At 40.6% G+C, this 24,316-nt stretch overlaps 1 protein-coding gene across 1 annotated transcript; it reads left to right on the top strand.

Annotated features, from left to right (window-relative positions):
- Positions 1-1,215: 1,215 nt before the first annotated feature.
- Positions 1,216-19,578, top strand: LOC130463001 (uncharacterized). Its single transcript, XM_056832012.1, has 3 exons — positions 1,216-1,515; positions 19,045-19,107; positions 19,207-19,578. The coding sequence occupies exons 1-3, from the start codon at positions 1,216-1,218 to the stop codon at positions 19,576-19,578; spliced, it is 735 nt and encodes a 244-aa protein (XP_056687990.1).
- Positions 19,579-24,316: the final 4,738 nt, after the last annotated feature.

Raw genomic sequence — 24,316 nt, 5'->3', positions numbered from 1 at the left:
TTTGTCAAACGTTAAAAGTAGTAGCGTTCGGGTAGCCTTTTTAAAATTATAATAAAGTTTTAAACAATGTATATAGCTTTTATTGTATTTCACAATTTTAACCGTTACTTTTGCCAAACACGCATACTAGCTAGTTACCCACTACTTTGGCAGCTAGCTGTTACCCGCTACTATTGACCGGTACCCGCTACTCCAACAGCTACCCGCTACTCAACCGCTACCCGCCACCGTTAGTTTTTGGCCTTAGACTACGTTCAATAATAGAGAATAAGGCCGCATGATTAAAAATGAACAATTAAAATAGGCAACTTTGCCGAAAAAGACATTTTATAGCCCAAATTTTACGAGAAAGGACCCTATATAATTTGTTTTTGGTAAAAATACACCTTAATTTAATTTTTTTTTGCGAAGACAACAAAAGGAAAGTTTCAGGCATTGACTGAGCTTTTCCGGCCATTGACGTACACGTTAGAAGCACGTGTGACTTCATTTTACATGTTAGCTTGTGAAAACGAGCATTTTTAGTGGAAACAAAACAACTCCTCTTAAACATGACACGATATATCAAAATTGAGCACTACCAAAATAAAAATCACTTCAATAATGCGTTTTGTTGACAATGTAGCAGAATGAAATCATAGGTGCTTCTCACGTGCAAGTCATCAATTGCCGGAAAATCTTAGTCGATGCCGAAAACTTACCTTAGGTTGTCTTTCGCAAAAATAGTTACATTAAGGTGTGATTTCACAAAATAAATAAATTAGATAAGGTCCTTTTCTCGCATAATTTGAGTTACAAAAGGTCATTTTTGGCAAATTTTCCATTAAAATACATACGATTTAATCTTAGAATTTGTTGTATTAAAAGGTTTTGCATGTACAAGGTGTACATCTAATCTATCTCTATTATATAAGGGAAGAGTTGAGTTTTGGTGGGAGATAAGGAAATCAAGGATAGATGGAGGTTCTACTTTGATAGCTTGTTCAACGGGGATCAAGGGCGCGATATTGGGGATACAAATATCCCTAGGGATATGGTTAACCTAGACGTTATGCGAAGAATTCAAAAGAGAGAAGTCGAAATGGCACTGAAAAAGATGGACGCAAGAGGGCAGTGGGTCCCGATGGTATACCTATCGAAGTCTGGAGATGCTTGGGAGAGAGAGGGGTTGTATGGTTAACAACTCTTTTCAACAAGATTTGGGGAAGTAATAAGATGCCATTAGAGTGGAGGAAGAGTACCATCATCCCCTTGTACAAGAATAAGGGTGATGTCCAGGATTGTGCCAACTATCGAGGAATCAAACTAATGAGTCATACTATGAAACTTTGGGAGCAGATTATTGAGCAAAGACCGAGGAAAACTGTGAAAATTTCGGAGAACCAGTTTGGATTTTTGCCTGGGAGATCGACTATGGAGGCCATTCATCTTATAAGGCAACTAATGGAGAATTATCGAGATAAGAAGAAGGACTTACATCTGGTTTTCATAGATTTGGAGAAGGCGTATGATAAGGTACCAAGGGAAATCCTTTGGTGGGCATTAAGTAAGAAAGGAATTCCGAGGAAGTATATTGATATCATCAAGGACATGTATGAGGGAGTTAGCACGAGTGTGAGAACTAGTGTTGGTAAGACCGAAGAATTCCCCATTACGATTGGAGTACATCAAGGTTCCGCACTTAGCCCGTTTCTTTTTGCTATAGTCATGGACGAATTGACGAGGTCAATCCAAGATGGTATTCCCTGGTGCATGATGTTTGAAGATGATATTGTGTTGATTGATGAAACAAAAGAAGGAGTTGAAAGTAAGTTGGAGTTATGGAGACAAACTTTGGAATCTCGGGGTTTTAGGCTGAGTAAAAACAAGACGGAATATATGGAGTGTAAGTTTAGTGGAGTCCAAGGTAGAGGGACAGGGGAGATTACCTTAGATGGGAAAATTGTCCAAGGCTCTGAAACGTTCCGTTATTTAGGATCTATTATCCAAAAGGATGGAGAATTGGATGGCGATGTGGCCCATAGAATTAAAGCAGGTTGGTTGAAGTGGAAAGGTGTCACGGGGTTCCTATTTGATTCAGGCATGCCCCAAAGATTGAAGGGAAAATTTTACCGCACGACAATTCGACCGGCTTTGTTATACGGCACAGAATGATGGGCAGTGAAACATTGTCACGTGCACAAGATGAATGTGGCGGAGAAGCGCATGTTACGTTGGATGTGTGGGCATACAAGAAAGGATCGTTTGAGGAATGAGATTATTAGGAAGAAAGTAGGGGTTGCACCGATTGAGTTTAAGATGATGGAAAATCGTTTAAGATGGTTTGGACATGTAAGCAGAAGATCAAGTGATGCCCCAGTTAGGAGGATAGAAGGGTGGCAAAGTGATAGAACTGCAAGGGGTAGGGGAAGACCTAAGAAAACTTGGAGGAAGGTGATTGAGCACGATATGAGCTTTCTTGGGATTGAGGAAAATATGGCGTTGGATAGGACAGTGTGGAGGGAGAGAATATACATTGATGACTTCAGTTGATTTATACAGCTTTTATGTTTTTGTTTCTTTCTATTTTTTTATTTTATTTGTATTCTTATTTTTTTTTTAGAATTCTTTTAAATTTTTCTTAATTTACATGCTATTTTGAAATATACTTATTTTACTTATTCATTTATTTTAAACTTTACTTATTTTTTATTATCTCTTACAATATTTCTTCTATAATATATATACATTTTTCCCTTTCCTACTTTCATTAATTCCACTTTCTCTTCCTTGTTTTTTTTTATTACTTCTTGCTCCTTTTTTGTTTGATTGGTGACAATGACGATATTCTACGACGATTCATGTTAGCCGACCCCAAATCATTTTGGGACTAAGGCTTTGTTGTTGTTGTTGTTGTTGTTGTTGTTGTTGTTGTTGTTGTTGTTGTTGTTGTTGTTGTTGAAGAGTTGAGGTTAAATATAGTAATTCCACTTTTGATGTCCCATATAGAGTAGTCTACACTACCATCACTCACTCACAATTGAATAATAAATTTATAATACATAAAAATAAATTAATAAACTAAAAATTAATGTTAATTTGCAAATATGATATTTTCATAAGGAAAACGATCAGTTAAATGGAAAAAGTCAAAGCATGATTAATTAACAGTTAGTGAAATATTATCTACGTCTACTATTTTATTAAAATGAGAATAAAAACTTCAAAAGGTAATTTTAGAGCAATTTAACAATGAGCAAGTGATGGAAGCCATTGAAGAACAAGAAACAAACCTGGTAATTTAAAAAACGACAAACTTACTTTTTTACCAGCTTAATTGTATTTAATTGTATAATTTTCTTGGTAATATAATTTACGGTCTTATTTAACCATTTTAAGTGGTAACACATTTGGATCTTTGATTCTTTCTCGTTATTAATATGAAAATAATTAATAAATATGTCATAACCTTTTTTTAAGGGGAATATATCAAAACTTACTTAAATATCTTGATTTTCTTTTTCTAAATATTTGTTCTATAAGGAAACTACTGAGGTCGTTAACGTTTGACTATTTGGTGTCCTTTATAAAAAATATATTATAATACCCTTAGTGACAACTGAAGTAATCAAATTCCATTAAACAAATAATATAGAAATGAAAAACTAACTTGGGGTGACAAGTCAATGAACAGGAAATAAGCAATAACGTAATAACAAGAAAATAATAAATTATTTTTGACAAAAAAATAAATAATGTTTTAACTACATCAATTTTGTGAAGCAATCACGTGACCAATCAACAATTTTTTTCAAAATTACACAATCTCTCAATAATTTCTGTAATATCTCAATTAAAGTTAAAAAGGGTAAAAGAAAAACCAGTCGATTTTTCAAATAATATTCCGAAATAGGGTTATTATAAAACAAAATATTTCCACTGTTCCACATTTAAACGTAATGGACGCACTTGGATTTCAGTATATTTTACTAAAACTTAATCTTTTGAGGATCTGTCAAAATCTTTTGTACTGGCATACTACTTTATTTTCTTACCCAAATAGTTAATAAAAAAGTGGTCAAATATTTTATAATATCCGTGCATGTACGGGGACTAATTTAGTTTTTAATAACGTTTAACACCACCTTTAAATAAAAATTTACTTTGACTTACTCTCATTTGAATTAAAAAATAGTAACTTTTAAATAAATATTTGTGTCGTCGTATAACTTCCTAGGAAACTCCTATCTATTACATTATACTAAAACGAACACCAGGAATGACACATGTCATTTCCTGGTGTAAAATTTTTCCGCCAAAAAACCCTTTCCTTAAAACATATATACTTTATTTGTTATTTTATTTTCTGATCTCCTTTTGTATGAACTTCTATGTATGGAAATAATATACTCCGTAAGATTATAGAATATTACAGTATTAGACGATTCCGATAATATTTAGTCCAACCAACAGATCAATTATAGAAAATATTTTACTCAATATTTTTGTCAAATTAACGTATTAAGCATATCAAATATTGCGGTCAGATTATATATTCATGTAAAATATATAATATGCAGCAGGGGGAAAAATTTATATTATATAAAATTAGATGAGTACGTTCAAAATTTATTAATTATGCATTACCTTTAAGGGATAAATATTTCGGTTAAATATTTCATAAAAAGATGGTCAAATAATAATATTACAATATCCGTGCGTGCACGGGACCTGATCTAATTTTCATTAACATTGACTTCCTGAAAAATGTTAAAGTTTGCTTGGTCAGATGTAGAAGTTTCAAATCTCATGAGCTTTTTCCTGTTTAGAGGGGACTAAGTTTTATGGGATTGAAAATTTCTAAGAGCTTCACTTTCTATGTTATTGCCAATCAAATAAGTGCTCGTATGTTAATATTTTACAAAATTTTATGTAAAGCAGTCTTACACTAAATGTAGCCTTGCATAAAAGTTTTCGTAAACTTTTTCTTGAGATAATTTACTTCCTATAATATATTTATATGTCAATCAAATAACCACTTAACTTATATAGAGTATTATTGTGTTTAATTTTTTAGTAATCTAGCAATTATGTGAATAACAAAACCCTTTCAAAAATCACAAATTCTTATTTACAATGGGTGTACAATAAATATTGTACACCGAAGTAAAAGTTAACACAAAATGCTTAAAAGTTAAGCTTATATATGTAAAAGTTATCTATTTTTAAGTAATAAATTTTTTCATTTTAGTAAAACTTATTTCTTCAATAATGTATAAAATCAATCATTTAACCTTTCAAAATATTTATCTATCAATTTTTTTTACTAATATAAAAGTTAATCAAAATTAGGTTAAAGTTATAAAAAAAGGGTTAAAGTTATCTTGGTGTACAATAAATTTATTGTACACCTTGTGCGCGCAAGATCTATTGTTCAAAAATATAAGTAGTCATACAACTCCTAGTCAAATATAATAATATATGCATACGTTGCTTTGTCCTCAAAAAGGATTGATTAGCATAGTAGCTTGTTCAATCACCTTTTAATTAAGAAATGTAGCTGTAATATCGAGCAATGAAATCCTCACCCACCTTTAATCATTTATACAAATAAACTAATACAACTGTTGTTATCGTTAAGGTATAATGATTACTCACCGCTGGTGCTTACTTGCGGATTATAGCGTGTTCGATTGTTCGGTTGTAATGTTGAGAGGGGCATAACCAGAAACTATATATATATATATATATACTACCCTTGTTTAGAGGGAGTCAAAATTAAATACTATATCTGTTTTAAAATGATCTTAACATTTTCTGTTCTAATCCGTTTCATAATATTTTTTACACTTCGTTTTATTCTATTTTTGTACATGAAATTTTACTACCTTACCCTTCATTCATTTTTTTTCTTACATTCACCCACCTTTTCACACATTTATCTTACTTTATCTATAATTTATTATATTCAATCAACTTTTCCTTTTTTGTCTTAATATTTGTGCAAAATAGTAACTGTAAAGATTTTTATGAAATGGAGGTAATATACTTCAATTCCTCTCTTTAATAAGTATCACACCATTTCATTTGAATTTTTACACAATTCACACCAGACCTTTGTTCATCTTTTGTGATTCATACGTATAAAAAATTGTATGCAAATCTTGTGAGGTTTTGTTACATTCATATCGATATATAATTTCTTAATATCAACTTTTTAAAACTTTACTTATACATAATTCTAGATATTAAGAGTCAAATTCATGTGTTGAAAAACATAAAAACAACCATGGTGCAATATTTAAGGAACGGAGAAAGAATAATTTTTTTAACAATTCAAAACAAAAACAAAATCAAATAAGTCAAATATAAAAGTAAAAGAGCCAAGATTCGAATCTTGTACCCAAAACAACTTCTAGCTTAATGAAATTGAGCAAGGTAAATCAACAGCTTCTCTCTCTAAACCCTAAGCCTTGGTAGCCGCCACCCAAGAAAAAGCAGCCAGCGGCTCATCGGCAACCGATCTCTGCCTCCTCAGGTTGTCGACGAGTCTTCTTTACAAGAACGAGCTGAGATTTCCGGCTCCGAGTTTTACAATCCCATAGACCAGATATCAGATACTCAACAACGACAGTGACAAGTTGTGAGGGGGTCGAAAAAGCGCGAGGCTAATGCGTGACCTTGTCCCTCGTGGGTGTGACGTTTCTTTTTGTCAAATCAAGCGTAATTGGATTTCCTGTGAGTTTACACCCAATTGGCTAGTAATATAGGAGTCGCCATTCAGTTTTTAACGACAATGAGAAAAACTGACAAAACCCAGTTATCCTGACATAAAGGGAGTGCAATTATGTTTGACCACGACGGCCGTAGGTTCCCTTGTGATCCCTGGTGTGGGGATCTCTCAACATACACCCGCAAGGTAGAGATTAAGGGTTCGGGGGACTGTAACTACCGAGAGGAGTACTCGCTCTTCGATAATTCCAGAGGCAGGATATCCTTACTAGCTCAGCATAAATAATTGAAGGGACATGCGTTAACTATTAAACTAATCTGAGTTGATTTTAACAATATGCAACATATAGTACTAGATCGAGCGCGATTATCTGGTTTAGATTGTTTCAAGGGACCTAGCATGATAATCCAATTTCCCAACATATTATCTTTATTAGGCGTGATAGAACAATCAGATTTAATTAGTTTAACAGTTTATAAAAGGGCGAGGAAAGCAATTAAATCATGGAAAAGGGACACATTACGACACACCCTTGAGAGGTGCGTCACGGTTCTCAGAAAACTAACCACTTTGACTTTGCTATTTCTCCTTTTATTTAACGAATCTCAAGTTACGGGACAGGATACGTTCTGTTCGATTTTTGGATCGATTGCGACAGAACGCGTGATCAGTTTTGCAGCGTGAGGCTTAGGCTTAGGGTTTAGAGTCAATACTCAGAATAATAATTGTGTGTTGTGTTTTCACGTCGAACTTAGGGCCCTATTTATAGAAAAGAGTTCGTGGAAAGATAGAATTGTAGAACTCTAATCCACGAGGAATTAGGAAAGAACACGTCCCACGTAATTTCAGCGCCCAGGGTTGGGCGTCAAAGATTTCGGCGCCCAGCTCTGGGCGTTGAAAATAGGATCCAGGCAATCAGCGCCCAGGGCTGGGCGTTGAAATTGATGTTTGGGCCGTTTCTTTGTCAGATTCGGACTCTTAGAATCCGGAGTGTATGAGACTTTAATCGAGTCTTTTAGTGCGTATTAATTTTATGACGAGATGCGTCTGGGCCCGTTACGAACTCTAGGCTCGTTAGGATTTTAATTAATACGTAACTCTTATTTTCGAATCGTATTAGGAATAGGATTCTCTCGCAATTTCTATCTCATTTAGGATTTATGTTGGAGTGCAACACCTAATTCTGACAGGTTTCTATCTTTTATGACTTGCCACTTTTAACAACTACCCATTACGGCAGTTACTATTTTTAGTAGGTTTCCATAAATAGCAGGTTTCTATAAATAGCAGGTTCGGGTGAAATGAAAAGGGGAATTGAGATTCGTTATGTTATAGGAGATGCGTTGTCAAGTGGAGATTTACGTTCTCATCATCGAACCTTCCCTTTCGGGAATGGGGACAAAAGTAGGTGTCTACAGTTAGCCCCCACTTTGACTGAGTCTTGGAGTAAGACGATGGTCAAAGTATTAGACGGAGTGCGTCACACAAGCCATGGTGACCTGCTTTTGCGAGGGTCTCACGTGCCCCAGAGTGATAACATTTGACTTAAGGGTCATCACTTGAAGTGTCGACATATCCCTCACGTGTCATTGGGATTTGTCAACGGATAGTATATAAACTCCCTCACTTTGTCAATGGAAGTATCTAAAGAAGCGTAGAAACTCCCTCACTTTGTAATTGGGAGTAGCTACAGATGTTTTTGAAATCAAAGCTATAAAGTGTAATTGGGCCTGGCCAAGCCCAATCACGAGGTAAAAATGTTTTTAAAGATTCTCATTTTCAGGGCTAGCTAAACGAGAAAACCCTCTTGTTTTTATGGGACGTAAAACGAAGGAAAATCCAGCACATCGTTCTTTTTTGAAAAAACGAAAAAACCAATCCTTTGATTTTTTGGAAAAGGGAAAACCAGAAAAAGTTATCGCTGCAGCGACTAAGGACCTGCGCGGTTAGTGACGCAGACCCCGCCCGCTGAAGGTGGGCGAGCCTGTCCGTTGAGGGTGGACGCCCCGTCCGATAGAAGTGGACGAATCTGTTTTGATGTTTTGAAAATAAGGACCTACGCGGTTTGTGACGTAGACCCCGCCGGCTGAAGATGGCGAACCTGTCCGCTAATGGTGGACACCCCGTCCGATTGAAGTGGACGAATCTATTTTGAAATTTGTTTGTGCTTTTTTGAAAATAAGGACCTACGTGGTTTGTGACGTAGGCCCCGCCGGCTGAAGATGGCGAGCCTGTTTCATTTTGTTTTTTGAAGATTCTATTTTTCGAAAACTGAGGACCTGCGCGGCTAATGACGCAGACCCCGCCCGTTGAAGGTGGGCGAGCCCATTTTGAATTTCTCACTTTCTTTTCATTTTGCCTATGTAGAAGGGCTTTTGTGTTTACAACCTGTTGGTGGGTCGCAATATTTCCTGATTAAGTGTGTCCTATAAGTGGGCCCACACTGTGTATATTTCTGTTAACGATATTATTTTTTGTTTAAAATACCGTTTTTTTTTTTGAGATTATCCAAACACGGGACTGTGTATAGCGTAGTCCGGGAACATGATTTTAACCTTGCACACTCTTATATATTTTTTCGCGAGCCCCCAAGCAATTGGGCTCGTCGGTCATTTTTTGCCAAGAGCGGTACGTAGCTTATAACGTCTTTTAATCACGGCTGGGGTCATGCTCGTATGTGCGAGTGACCTTTATAGTGGTATGCTATTTTGACGAAGTCGTGGAGTGTGACTTCAGTTTCCGGGCGACAAAGTTTATTTTCCAATAATATTTGGTTTAGCTTGGCCCGGATTAATCTTTTGACAAACAAACATTTTTCATTTTTGAGAAACCAACGACTTAACAATATTTTTTTTTGGTGTTTCGAAGAATGACCTTGAGACGAGTCTAAGTTTTGACCAAGTTTTAACATTCATTTTTTGATATTTGGGTGCTAAAGGTGCTTTTGGGCTTGATCTTAATTGCAATAGGGCCTCGTGTCTAGCGACACGGTTTTAAGTCCTTTCCTGTTCCGCGTTTTGTGAAATCTGAGCCTTGGGCTGCATTTTCAGCGCCCAAAGAAGGGCGTTAATTATTTCGGCGCCCAGCCGTGGGTGCTGAAAGTCCTCTCCTGGCGATTTTTGGTTTTCGGATTTCTTTACGCGTTTCCGAATGGGATCAGGATGTCACTTGATGTCTTCAGCTATATATAGGGGCTAGATACGTCCCTATTTTCTATCACTCTCAATTTCCTTCTCTCTTGTAATTGCTGCGATTTTAATCACTCCTTGCTTTCGTTATGTCGATTCCTTCTTTCTCACTCCAACGGGCTGTTAGGCGTTGGCTACGAGCCCTTACTCCTACAGAAAAGGCTTTGTTGAAAGAATACCACTTAGAGGCACTTTTAGGCTTACAACAAATTAATATTGATTATAACTTCCTGCATGCATCCCTAGGCTTTTGGGATTCCGATCATCACGTTTTTGTCTTTCGGGGCAACGAAATATGTCCTTTGCCAGACGAATTTGCCGCGATCCTTGGTTATCCTACTAATGCTACTCCTGCCACTCCTGGCACCATTGAAGAGGGTAAAACAACCATAGGGGCTTTCCTAGGACTAGATGCTAACATGCTTGCTGAGATTGTTGTAGGTGATGAGGTTAATTTGGCAAATCTTGTAAAACACCACTTTAGACCTAGTAAAAATATGACTGAACAAAAATTGAACATTCGAGCCCTTGTATTTTGCTTGTTGAATCATTATTTGCTGTCGAATAACAATGGTGAGTTCGGTGACATAAGGTTAATCCCCTTGATTAGCCAGATGGAAAGATGCTATTCTATCATACCATTGGTTGTTGCCGAGACTTTGCTGAGTGCGGATGAACTGAAGAAGGATGCCAAATCTGAATATTTTAAGGGGAGCCCCCTATTACTGCAGGTAATCGATCTTTTCCTTGCGCATCTTTTTTGCATTCTTTTTTACTCGTCCTGCCTGGAGCTGAGTTTCAGCGCCCAGGGCTGGGCGTTAGAATTTTCGGCGCCTGGTCCTGGGCGTTGAAACTGCGCCCCAGGCTTCGTTTGTTTATTTATTATTTTTTGATCTGATCGTACCCGGTTTTTGCAGATTTGGCTCATGGAACGACTTAGGCTCTTAGAAATTCCTGCCGATCCTAAACACTATCGCCCTATAGCCTTGGGTAACCGGAAGTGTTTGCACCGAGGCCAGGACGAGGCCGAGTGGGCCTCCTTTTTTACTCATGGTATCTGTTCTATTAAGTGGGTGGTACCGTGGTGGGGTTTGACTACTATGACGGGGGGTTCTGATGTATCGGTTTATGTTTCCTTGTTGGGGCTATCCCGGCCCATTTATATCTTTCCTTACCGAGTCATGCGTCAATACGGCTTAAGACAGACTATCCCCTTTTCTGATACGGTGCCACCTAAAGTAGCGGCCTTTTCACAAGCACGGGTTCAAGCATGGGCTAAGTATTATGATGGTCTCCCGCGTTGGGCCGTAGCTACAAATGGCTTTGTGGGTCTTTCTGAAAACTACAAGTTATGGATGAGTTCCGATGATAAAGCTGTGAGGACCGAGGCTCGAAATGGAGAACCGGCTGAGCTTTTGATACCACGTATTCGGGTTAGGTATGAGGGCCGTGATTCTGCCAATCCTCGCACCCATGGTATTAAGACTGTGAAAGCTCGTCCTGATCGAAAGCGAAAGGAAGTTCCTCCCCGTTCCAGTTCTAGGCCTAAGAAGATGCCTAACATGAAGGGGTCTGCCATTTCTAAAAGAAATGCAAGCTCTCGCGGAGAACGTCGCCGGAACAATGTATGGGTTAGGAAGACTCAGCCGCCTGTAGAACCAGTGACTAATTCGGTTGATGTTGATGATCCTTCCCCCACCATTGTCTGTGCCCTTGAGGCTGAGCAGGCTATAACTGTTCAAACTGGGAATGTTTCTGAAGCCTCGGCATCTTTGGAAGTTAGTATCCAGGAGCCGGTTCTTATGGAGATTGATATAGGGGCAGTGCAGAAACCTGTGGGGGTGGACCCTGCGAACATTGCCCTCTACAAGACTTTATTTGATGATCCGGAAGAACTAGAGTAGTGTAGTTCTTGCTAGGGTGTAGGTGCCCTTTATTTATTTCAGTTGTGTTTGTTTTTCATTCCTAGCACTTTTGTTTTCCTTCTTATTATTTTTTAATAAAGGCGTGTTTTATTTCATTTTCATTTTTTGTTTCTCTTTAATTTTTTTTTATATATGTCTAACACTTTTTGCACAATTTATATATGTTTTTTTATTGGACCGAATACTTGGTAAGGAGTGCGTACGTATTTTGTCCGAATCAGGTCGCGTGTAGTTCTAGCTAGAATAAATTCTAGGATGCCGGGTCTTAATAGATATGCCCTGAGGTGGAAACATATTATTTAATCGGTCAAATGAGTGAAGTATCATCATTATTTTCGTCTGCTGTTTTCGCCGTAAGCCGCGTATAAAAATGAAATTCCATATGTTTTTTGTACGGCTATTTCGTTTGGAATGGTACGCATATCTGGATACGTGTTGTACCCCCCAAGTGTTCGTTATTTTTCCGTTATGTGCGGATAAAATGACGAGCACTTTTGGAGAAGAAAAAAAAATTTAGGCAGGCAGAGAGTTTCAACGCCCAGGCTGGGGCGTCAGAGATTTCGGCGCCCAGCCCTGGGCGCTGAAATTGATTTTCGGGCGGTCGTTTTTGACGCTTTGCTTCACATGTTCTTGCATTTATTTCTTTTCTCTTTGTTTTGTGCTTTGCTTTTTACTCGTATTAAAATCAATTTTGAGGCTATTTCGGAGGCTTTTTTGACTGTTAGCATGAGACGCATTTTTGTCCGGATTAATTTTTTCTATTCGTGACTCGAAACAGTTTTGAGAATGGGGTTAGTGTGTGGAGGATATGAAGATCTTTGTGTAGGCTTTTGAGCGGGCTGAGGTGCGTGTTGATGCCGGGGGCGGCGTTTATTTTTATGAGTTTTTTTCTTGAGCAACATTTGTATGGTTTCTTTTGCTTTCTTTGGGTTGTATGGGTTAGACCCTTATGTTTTGATAATATGATAATGTGGTTCTCTTTTTGGGGTTTGATGAATTTCGATGTCACGATTCAAGATCGAGTGGGCCTTGTTTATTGGGCCTAGAGTGGGCCGCCTCTTTGCAAGTACGTTTGGTGCTCGTTTAGTGTTAGAAATAAAGTTTTTAGGAGGAATATTACGCCTTTATTAATTCGGAAAGTAAGGAAAACACACTGAAATAAAATTAACCCATATTCTAAGGGGTCTTAGGACCATCTAAAGTCTTTATTTTTTTCTACCAATCTAAAGAACTACTAGGTGCTTTTTACTATGGTGCTCTATATGGCTCAAGCCTTGGGTTTAGTCTCGTAAAACTTTGGTCCTTCACCGGTACTCATCTTGAATTCTATTCCTTTTGCGTTGACCCACTGATATGTCTTCACCCATCCGTTCTCGATCTCTTCTAGTGTTGATGCAGGAGAGATTAACCAGGTTGGATCGAAACCTTCATCTTGTAAAGCTAGGGTAGTCATTACAGTCTCGTCCTCCATAGGCCTTGATTCGTTAAACAATGTCCATAGAGCCTGGTTGTCCAATATTTCAGCTGTTTTGATCTTGGTGAGGTGGGGTGCCTCATCCAAAGTATGACAGTCATGGAAAATTCCAGATCTGGGCCAAGTTTCAGTAAAGAGGTCCTGGCCTGATACTTGAGACAGGTAAACATCTTCAGCATCATCATCCCACACACTGCACACTTCTCTCTCGATTTGATCCATAGGGACCATGGCGAGTGGTGCACCTTGGGGCGTAATATAGGCCGTAGGGTCAAAGTTCATATTTTCTGGTTGGTCAAGAGAGATGTGACAAGAACCGAGTGGGCTCTTGTTGTTGTTGGGTTTGCCAACGTTGGGGAGAGGTGTTATTTCATCCTCTATCATATCCTGGATTGTGTTTTTTAGATTCCAGCAGTTTTCAGTATCATGCCCATTCCCTTGATGGAACTCGCAGCGAGCGCCCTAGACCCAGCACTTATTTTTGACTGGAGGGTCGGGTGTGGGGCCTATGGGCCATAGTTTTCCCTGATTGGTTAGTCTTTGGAAAGCTTGTACTAGAGTCGACCCGAGTGGGGCAAACTTTCGACCTCGGGTCCACCTTCCCGGGCTCCTTCGGGTTGGGGTTTCTTCCACAGCATGGACCTCTTGGGCTTGGGATGTGTTGCCCCTGTTGTAGGCGTTGCTTTTGTATGCGGGTTTACTTTGTATTGTTTATGTGGGGTCATCCTCGATCTTTATCCCTACATCATAAACCCTGTTGAAGGTATCAAGGCCCAAGTATCTAAGATGTGGTTTGTAAATTGGGTCCAGGTTGTCAATGAATTTTTGGACTAATTCGGTTTCAGGAGGCCAAATGACCAATAATGCAAAATGTTTGGCTTGCGCAGCCGCTAAGGATTCGTTTTCCATTTTCAGTTGGTTCATGAGTAGGGTCATTTGGGCCATTTGGTTTTGTAGCTCTTCTATAGACATATTTGAGGGTGCGAATCGAGGTTGGGGAAGCGGAGATCCTTGAAATGAGGGATGACGGACGGAACCTGGAGTTACTAAACCTTGCTTCGGTGATGTAGCTTCGAGACACACTAACCTTTGATTTTCAGATCGGCACCAAGTGGCAGGACCAGCCCTATGCATAAGATAAGCTAAAGTTTAGGCCCCAAAGTTTCAAGCATTACTTAGTCTAGACTTTGACTCTCTCTATTGGTTTTTTCGCTCTTTCTTTCGTTGGTACACTTTTGGTTCTTTCTTTTGGTCATTCTTTGGATTTTCGAAACACTTGCCCATTGTGACATTCATAGTTATTGGCATGTTCTGTTTTGGTGCCGAGCATTGTCGTCGTAGGAGGCCTTACAACGACTCGAAGAGTTATTTATATATTTTTAGTCGCTTTAAGAATCGAGTGCTTTTCATACGCCCTTGCAGCAATTTTTAGGAACGGTTTATTTTTTTGCTACATATTTTTTTGCGCGGGCACCGAGGCTGCTGCGCCTGACCAAAAGTCCAGGCAGCAACTTCAGCGCCCAGCGTAGGGCGTGAGAAATTTTGGCGCCCAGCCAGGGGCTTTGAAAATGCATCCCTGGTTGGTTCTCGTTTTCTGTTCACGTCTATTTTTTTGTTTATGCGACTTTGATTTAGCGTGCTTGCTTAACGTCCTTACGCGTTGTGCAGCGTTTGTGGGATTCGTTACAAGCCATCCCGAGCGTCGCTTATTTTTGTGGCGATCGTTCGGGTTTGCGGAACACGTATTTCGGTATAACTCTTTGGCCAATTGGTTTATGAATGTTTGGGCAATTTTTTTAAGGTCGTTGGTTTTCTAACATTGTTTGTCACACAATCACATATTTCGCTACACATAACTAACATTACATCATGAGGCAATAATAATATGTCATGTAGTTTATGATAGGCTTCTATGGGTAGTTTTTGCGCCTGGCTTGGTACCGCTTCTATCGCAGATCCAGCACATGCCCCGGTCGAGGTAGTGCCTTCAACAGACGAATTTCGCCCAAGAGGCCAATCACGATGTAAGCCAAGGGGGCATGCACCAATGAGAGGGACCTAATGGGCGAGCGATTGGGTTTGGGACGGGTGTACTACTAGCGAAAGTGACGAGTGGACAACATTCGAAGCGTATGCACCCCCCGGTTGACGATGGGTATCCTTAGTCCCAACTCCCGAGATGAAACATCAAGGGAGCCAAGATTCGTTATGCGGTTCTGTCCGTTCACATTAATATGCTGATTTTCAGGTTGTCCCAACTTGATGGGGAAATAAACGCGGGGTAGGATCATTTCACCCTTCGGCTATTTTGATTACCTACAAGCACGAGTATTTCCTTCACTATCCCCAGTGGAGTCGCCACTGTGAGGGGGTCGAAAAAGCGCGAGGCTAATGCGTGACCTTGTCCCTCGTGGGTGTGACGTTTCTTTTTGTCAAATCAAGTGTAATTGGATTTCCTGTGAGTTTACACCCAATTGACTAGTAATATAGGAGTCGCCATTCAGTTTTTAACGACAATGAGAAAAACTGACAAAACCCGGTTATCGTGACATAAAGGGAGTGCAATTATGTTTGACCACGACGGCTGTAGGTTCCCTTGTGATCCCTGGTGTGGGGATCTCTCAACATACACTCGCAAGGTAGAGATTGAGGGTTCGGGGGACTGTAACTACCGAGAGGAGTACTCGCTCTTCGATAACTCCAGAGGCAGGATATCCTTACTAGCTCAGCATAAATAATTGAAGGGACATGCGTTAACTATTAAACTAATCTGAGTTGATTTTAACAATATGCAACATATAGTACTAGATCGAGCGCGATTATCTGGTTTAGATTGTTTCAAGGGACCTAGCATGATAATCCAATTTCCCAACATATTATCTTTATTAGGCGTGATAGAACAATCAGATTTAATTAGTTTAAAAGTTTATAAAAGGGCGAGGAAAGCAATTAAATCATGGAAAAGGGACACATTACGATGCACCCTTGACAGGTGCGTCACGGTTCTCAGAAAACTAACCACTTTGACTTTGCTATTTCTCCTTTTATTTAACGAGTCTCAAGTTACGGGACAGGATACGTTCTGTTCGATTTTTGGATCGATTGCGACAGAACGCGTGATCAGTTTTGCAGCGTGAGGCTTAGGCTTAGGGTTTAGAGTCAATACTCAGAATAATAATTGTGTGTTGTGTTTTCACGTCGAACTTAGGGCCCTATTTATAGAAAAGAGTTCGTGGAAAGATAGAATTGTAGAACTCTAATCCATGAGGAATTAGGAAAGAACACGTCCCAGGTAATTTCAGCGCCCAGGGTTGGGCGTCAAAGATTTCGGCGCCCAGCTCTGGGCGTTGAAAATAGGATCCAGGCAATTTCAGCGCCCAGGGCTGGGCGTTGAAATTGATGTTTGGGCCGTTTCTTTGTCAGATTCGGACTCTTAGAATGCGGAGTGTATGAGACTTTAATCGAGTCTTTTAGTGCGTATTAATTTTATGACGAGATGCGTCTGGGCCCGTTACGAACTCTAGGCTCGTTAGGATTTTAATTAATACGTAACTCTTATTTTCGAATCGTATTAGGAATAGGATTCTCTCGCAATTTCTATCTCATTTAGGATTTATGTTGGAGTGCAACACCTAATTCTGACAGGTTTCTATCTTTTATGACTTGCCACTTTAAACAACTACCCATTACGACAGTTACTATTTTTAGTAGGTTTCCATAAATAGCAGGTTTCTATAAATAGCAGGTTTCGGGTGAAATGAAAAGAGGAATTGAGATTCGTTATTTTATAGGAGATGTGTTGTCAAGTGGAGATTTACGTTCTCATCATCGAACCTTCCCTTTCGGGAATGGGGACAAAAGTAGGTGTCTACACAAGTTTTTGATCTGGTTTGGCGTTGTTCTCCCTCCCTTTCATCTTCCACGGAAGAACATCGATCTCAAGGTGAATGCTTTCCTTGATATTTGACTCATTTATACTTTAATTATGTAGAAATGGTGTTGATTATTTGGTTAGTCGATTGAAGGGGTGAGAATTTGTCGCATTGATTTGGGTATATATTGGCTTGTGCCAGAGTACTTTATAGAGTATTTTACAAAAATCTCAATTTATTAGTCTTTATAAGCTTTCATGAATAGTTTTGTGAATCTTAGGGGGGATTGAAGGAAATAATGCCCTTGGTCCAAGTATGCATTTAATATTAAGTCTAATAAATTCGGTTCAGTATTAATTAACAAGTTAATAATACAGTGAGATCAAGTGAGTTGAATGCCTAGCTATAGGCCGCTTCAGTTCAAGTGGAATTAATGATATTAATCCACATCTTACTCTTGACTGAACCCATAGGGTCACACAAATAGTACGTAAACGGATCAAGTATTTAATGACATTAAATACTCCATCTATGGATATTCGGAATCGACGGATCTTGGTTTCAGTGGGAGCTAAGATCGTCAAAGGCAAAACAATGAATTCTCCGGAAACGATGATATTGTCGGAAACGGAAATATGGATCGTATCGGAAATATAAATATTATCCAAGTCGTAGATGTTGCCGGAAACGGAAACATGGTACGTATCGGAAAATATTATCGGAAATGGAAATATTGCCGGAATCTGAAATATTGCCGGAAACGGAAATATTGTCGGAATCGGAAATATTATTGGAATCGGAAAATAATTCCGGAAACGGAAATATTAAATATTTGTTCGAAACAGAAATTAATTCCGGAATCGGAAATGTTAAATATTGTTCGTATCGGAAATGAATTTCGGAATCGGGAAATTAATCGGAAGCGCATCGTACGAATTAGCATCAGACGAGACTTGCTAGACGAAGGCCCAACACGAAGACAGGCCCGCGTCCAGCAAGCCAAGCGCCCAACACAACGCAGCCAAGGCCACGCCAGGCCCAGCGCAAGGCCAGGCCCAGCAAGGCCAAGGCGCGCGCGCGCGGGTGGGCTGACGCTCGTGGGTTGCGAGCTGCGCCTGCTCGTGTGGGCCGCAAGGCTTGCGCGGGCTGTGCGGTATGCTCGTGGTCGTGCAACGTTTGTGTGCGATACGAATCCTAAAGGTAATTGAATTCGTTCTATGATTAATTCCTAATCCTAATAGATAGAATTAGTTTAAAAGAGTTTTAATGAAATTCTAATTAAACTAATTAGTATCCTAATAGGATTCTAAATCCCTTTCCATAGCCCTATAAATATGTGCCTTGGTTCACAATTTATGGACGAGTTTTTCAAGTATTCAGAGTGACATTTTGAGAGCAAAATTCCAGTCATATTGTTGCCCTATTCGCCGAAAATTCTAAGTACCTTAAGGGCGATTCTAGTTGGTCAATCTTAAGGCGGATCCGGACGTGCTGTGGACTTTCTACGGAGGGACGACACTTGGAGTCCTAAAGACTTGTTCTTGTTTGGTTCGGGCGCAGCTAGGGAGGGCACGCTACAAAGTGTATGCATCCTAGACTAATTATATGATTATGTGCAATTAATTTGATTCCTGGTATTAAGATTTTTCCGCATGATTTATGTTGTTCATATGTATCATAACCTAACAGGGATTTGTGTTTATCTCACTTTGAAGAGGAGGATGTTTCTTCTGGCAATTTGATTCAAATAGTTAGTCAGCTAGAAAATCCTATTGGGGTTCTAGATTTTGTTAGAAGGTTGAAAGATGAATGAAACAAGCTCTACAAGTGGAGTACTGGCTTGGCTATCACAAATTACTCTTTATCACTCAAGATCTTGTCATTTGTTTCGGTTTATAATGATGAGGACAAATCAGTTTTTCTGGACCTTGTTGTGGTACTTAATCTGAATTTGGGTGCATGTTTCATTAAGGAGAAAGAATTTGAAAGAGTGGTTCAATTATAGTGTTGTGTTATGATACTACTAATATGAAAGCTTAGGGCAATGGAAGTTTTGGAGCTCAAAAAATCCGACTTAGTTTTCATGGACCTTGCACAAGCGCTGAAGATTGATCTGAAAAATGGAGAGTTCCAACAAAAACTTAAGGAGGTGACATGTTTATTGGGTTGGTCTCCTGATTTTGTTGAAGACGCTCTTGAAGTAAGAGAGGATTACATATTCCAAGACCGTGTCCAAAAGGGGAAGAAGGAAGAAGAAAAAAGAAAGGACAAGGAAGGGAAGGAGAAGAGAGAGTTCATAGGTGTCTTGGTGTGGAAGTTGACATCAAAATGGAAAAGAACAGTGTGGACAAAGGACCAAACATGTTTCAAAACAATTCAGTTTTCAAATCAACTTCGGAAACAATAAACTCAAATCTTACAGGGTCACGTTTTCGGTTTTCAAATTGAAAACGATATTAATGTGTGGTGTGAATTCCACTGGAAGAACTTTACATTATATTGCTAGTATTCTTTCCAAAAGAGCATGATTAGTGTTGTGGGCAAAATTACCATGCCTTCGTGTACCAATGAGGATGTGACACATGGCACGTATTACGCCCCGTAAGCAGGAACCATACGAAGTCTACTCCGGAAGCATGGGTATCAATCTACGTACCTGCAATGTATATGTATCCGTATCTATGTATGTATAAATGTATGTATTGTACCTACACCTAAAAAGGGGGCTTAAGTAGTAAGTATCCTACGGAGTACAAATACGCACAATAGGCCCAAATAGCCCACTATTGCCTAAAAGGGCCAGTAAACTGTAAGAAGGAATGACACGTGTCCTCCTCTCATACCTCATAGCCAATCATGTAAAAGGAATATTAGGTTATTCCTGCAAAAACCTAGTACTATAAATAGCCCCACTTCCCTAGAAAAAGGGGTCACAATCAATACAATCAAGAACATTTTACTGCTCTGCCTTCTCTCTACTTTCTCTCTCTAAAGATAGACTCTTGCTAAAACCTTAACTACCGGAAACCTCCAAGTCTAAATCTCCCGGAAAAATCCCACAACATTTGGCGTCGTCTGTGGGGAGGTACGGTAGTATGGAAGGACAACAACAGGAGAACGATGCTGGGCGGCCTCTGAGGGTGGAGTGGCCACCGCTGGAAAGGGAAATGCCGACCGAGCAGTAGTATACGCCGGCCCCGAGAATAACAGGAGAAGCCGCCCGGATTTTCGCAACAGGGCACACACCTCGTCATGCCGCCGAGGTAGAAGTGCCTCAGTGAGGAGGACGAGCGGACTAACCGCACTCCCCCTGGTGGGCATCTAAATCCTCAAGCAGATACAGTAATGGAGGAGAATCCGGACCTGCCCGTGTCTGTGGGCGCCCTGCAGGCCATTCTGGCCGAGTTCCAAGCTTATATGGGCAAGACGGTCAACGCTGAGGTGCAGAAGAGCATGATGATTTACACCTCCACTGCAGCTGCCAATCATGGGAGACCGACGGACACCAGGTCGTCCCTGTCCCTGCGGCCTCCCAACGTCTGGACCAGACATACAGACGGGGATGTTAGGAGTCGGCTGCCAGCCAATCAGGCCGTGTCTTACCTGCCGCGCCGACTGCCTCAGCGACTGATCGGCGAAACGTCTCGAGGACGTGAGCAGCCACATGCAGAGCAGGTGCCTGATTATGAGTCTGAACTTTCGGACACCGGGTCAACCCCCGTCATGCCGGATAGATCTCTCCCTCACCCAACTTACACGCACTTGAGCCAAACGCGCCCAGGGGTCACTCGGCCAACTCTTCAAACTCGCCGACGAGAGTCTTCTCCGCGGGAACCCTACTCCAGGATTCAGGATCCCGTGTATCACATTCAGGAGGGGGTGTCCAACATGGCCCTGGGACACTCCACCCCTTTTGCAGATAACATCATGAAAGCCCCAAGGGAGCCCAAAGTTAAGCCGCCCAACATTGATTCCTATGATGGGACCACAGATCCAGACATGCATCTCTTAGTTTACCCGCATCACATGTATGTCCAAGGAACAACTGACTCAAGTTGGTGCAAGTATTTTCCAAGTACACTCAAAGGAGTAGCATCTAAGTGGTTTGAAAGGCTTCCAGCTGGAACTATTCGCTCTTTCTCAGAGCTCGAGTTATTATTTTCTACCCTGTTCATGGCTCACAAGGAAGAAAAGAAGACGAGCATGCATTTGAGTAGAATTCAGCAGGGGAAAGACGAGTCTCTGAGGAGCTATGTGAAGAGATTCAATTTAGAGGCCGGGAAAATTCCAGATTTGCCGGATGGTGTTGCATTTGATAACTTCATTAGAGGGCTTAAGAAAGGCTCCTTCAAATTTGATCTGGTAAAGAAAAGCGTCCGAACCATGGCAGAAGTGCTAGATGAAGCCGAGGCCTTCATCCACGCAACAGAAATTTGCAGTGTCCCGAGAGACCCAAGGGGAAGTGATACCGCTGAGCCGGCAGCAAAAAAAGAAAAATTTGAGAAGAAGAGCCGGCCTAATGGGACATGGGCTATTGCAAAAGAATTAGACAGGGCCCCCGGAGCGGCCGGCCAGAAGAGATCCAGAACTTATGACCGGGAGCGATTTGAGTATAACACAGACATGCACACAATTCTGATGGACGTTGGGTCCAAGTTTGAGATTGATCGTCCATTTCCCATGAAATCGCCACCAGAAAGCAGGGATCCCAAGCTGTACTGTCATTTTCATAGTGACATTGGACATGACACCAAAGAATGTAAGAGCCTAAAAAGGGCACTGGACGGCCTAGCTGCTAAGGGGTTCCTAAAGAGTTATATCAGCAGAAACACGGGAGGTTCTGGCAAGCCATTCTACAAAAAGAACAAACCACCTCCCTCGAAATAAGATGGGAACCGTAATGACCCAGAGTGTGTGGCAGTCATCTCAGGAGGACTGGCCGCCGGTGGTCCGACCATGAGGGGTCAGAAAGATTATGCCAAGCGGCTGGGGCAAGTGATGCTGTCCGGGAAAGCCACAGCCAACCCATTTCCAAAAGTGGAAATCGGCGAGGCCGACCGTGGGAAAATAGCCACCCCGCATGACGATCCGTTGGTGATTGAGGTAAAGGTTGCTAATCTGAGGGTTAGGCGTATCTTGGTTGATACAGGAAGTTCGTCAGACATAATTAGTCTAGAGTGCTTGAATTGGCTGCAACATGATTCCTCGAAGATTGAGAAAATCCACTATCCCATTATAGGCTTCGGAGGTAGTATCATCCATCCACTCGGCATCATTTCTCTTCCTTTGCGAATGGGAAATAAGAAAGAATCTCGTCAAATGAACGTCCGTTTCCTCATAGTGAAAGATCTGACGGCATATAATATCATCTTGGGGCATCCTACCTTGAATAGGGCAAAGGCGGTTATTGTGACTCACTTGATGCTTCTTAAGTTTGTCTGTGATGATGGGAGCGTCAGCACTATACATGGTGATCAGCAACAAGCTAGAGATTGCTATTTAACCACCTTGAGTCCGGAAGCATGGGGGTCAGGTGAAGAGAAAGACACGGTGGGAAACAAACGAAAGTGTGGTGACACACAACCCAAAGTCGTCAAAGAAACATTAACTATCTCAGCAGGGCACATGGAAGAAAGACGACCAGAGCCTGTTGGGGCTCATTTCAATGTGGTATTAAATACAGACAAGCCGGACAGAGTAGTGTGCATTGGAATTCCTCCTGACGACCCGCTGGCGGCAGAGTTGGTCCACCTACTGAGAGAATTCGAGGATATCTTTGCCTTCACAGTGGAGGAAATGCCGGGTATTGACCCTGCTGTGGCCGTCCATAAGCTGAATGTGGACCCGAATTTTAAACCGGTTCGTCAGAAGAAAAGGAACCATGGGGAAGATAGAAATCAGGCGGCAGCAGCAGAAATACAGAAGTTGATGGATGCAGGGTTTGTTCGGCCGAGTCAGTATCCCGACTGGGTTGCTAATGTGGTCCTTGTCAAAAAACCAAACGGGACCTGGAGGATGTGCGCTGATTACACCAACCTCAATAAGGCATGTCCCAAAGACAGTTTCCCATTGCCAAAGATTGACCGGCTTGTCGACTCCACGGTGAGGCATGCCATGATGAGCTTCATGGATGCATACTCAGGGTTTCATCAGATCCCCTTGTGGCCTGACGACCAGGAGAAAACGTCATTTGTTACAGAATAAGGCCTTTACTGCTACAAGGTAATTCCATTCGGATTAAAGAATGCACCGGCCACCTTTCAGCGTCTTATTAACACTGTGTTCACCAAACAGCTCGGCAAAAATATCGAAGCTTACATTGATGATATGATTGTGAAGAGTAAGCTGCGGGCGGCACACATAGCTGATCTTAGGGAGACATTTGAGACTATTCGAGCCTACAACATGAGATTGAACCCTAAGAAGTGTGTGTTTGGGGTGACGTCGGGCAAATTCTTAGGTTTCCTGATTGATGAGAGAGGAATTGAAGCCAACCCAAACAAGATCCAGGCAGTAATTGATATGAGCTCACCAAAGACAGTAAGAGCGGTCCAGCGGCTCACAAGTTGCCTGGCCGCTCTGGGCAGATTTGAAGGAAATAATGCCCTTGGTCCAAGTATGCATTCTATGTTAAGTCTAATAAATGCGGTTCAGTATTAATTAACAAGTTAATAATTCAGTGAGATCAAGTGAGCTGAATGCCTAGCTAGAGGCCGCTTCAGTTCAAGTGGAATTAATGATATTAATCCACAGCTTACTCTTGACTGAACCCGTAGGGTCACACAAATAGTACGTAAACGGATCAAGTATTTAATGGCATTAAATACTCCATCTATGAATATTCGGAACCGACGGATCTTGGTTTCAGTGGGAGCTAAGATCGTCACAGGCAAGAAATGAATACTCCGGAAACGATGATATTGCCGGAAACGGAAATATGGATCGTATCGGAAATATGAATATTATCCAAGTCGTAGATGTTGCCGGAAACGGAAACATGGTACGTATCGGAAAATATTATTGGAAATGGAAATATTACCAGAATCGGAAATATTGCCGGAAACGGAAATATTGTCAGAATCGGAAATATTACCGGAATCGGAAAATAATTCCGGAAACGGAAATATTAAATATTTGTTCGAAAC

The sequence above is a fragment of the Spinacia oleracea genome, chromosome 6 (assembly GCF_020520425.1).
Source record: "Spinacia oleracea cultivar Varoflay chromosome 6, BTI_SOV_V1, whole genome shotgun sequence".
NCBI lineage: Eukaryota > Viridiplantae > Streptophyta > Magnoliopsida > Caryophyllales > Amaranthaceae > Spinacia > Spinacia oleracea.
Note: the sequence above shows the minus strand (reverse complement) of the source record. Positions and strands in the feature narration are given on the sequence as shown.

Excerpts from the sequence above, each read along its gene's own strand:
- LOC130463001 (XM_056832012.1), top strand. The coding sequence starts at position 1,216 with ATGCCATTAGAGTGGAGGAAGAGTACCATCATCCCCTTGTACAAGAAT. Across the intron at positions 1,516-19,044 it reads TGGAGAAGGCGTATGATAAG|ATCTTGTCATTTGTTTCGGT; the intron begins GTACCAAGGGAA and ends TTATCACTCAAG. Across the intron at positions 19,108-19,206 it reads TTTTTCTGGACCTTGTTGTG|CTTAGGGCAATGGAAGTTTT; the intron begins GTACTTAATCTG and ends CTAATATGAAAG.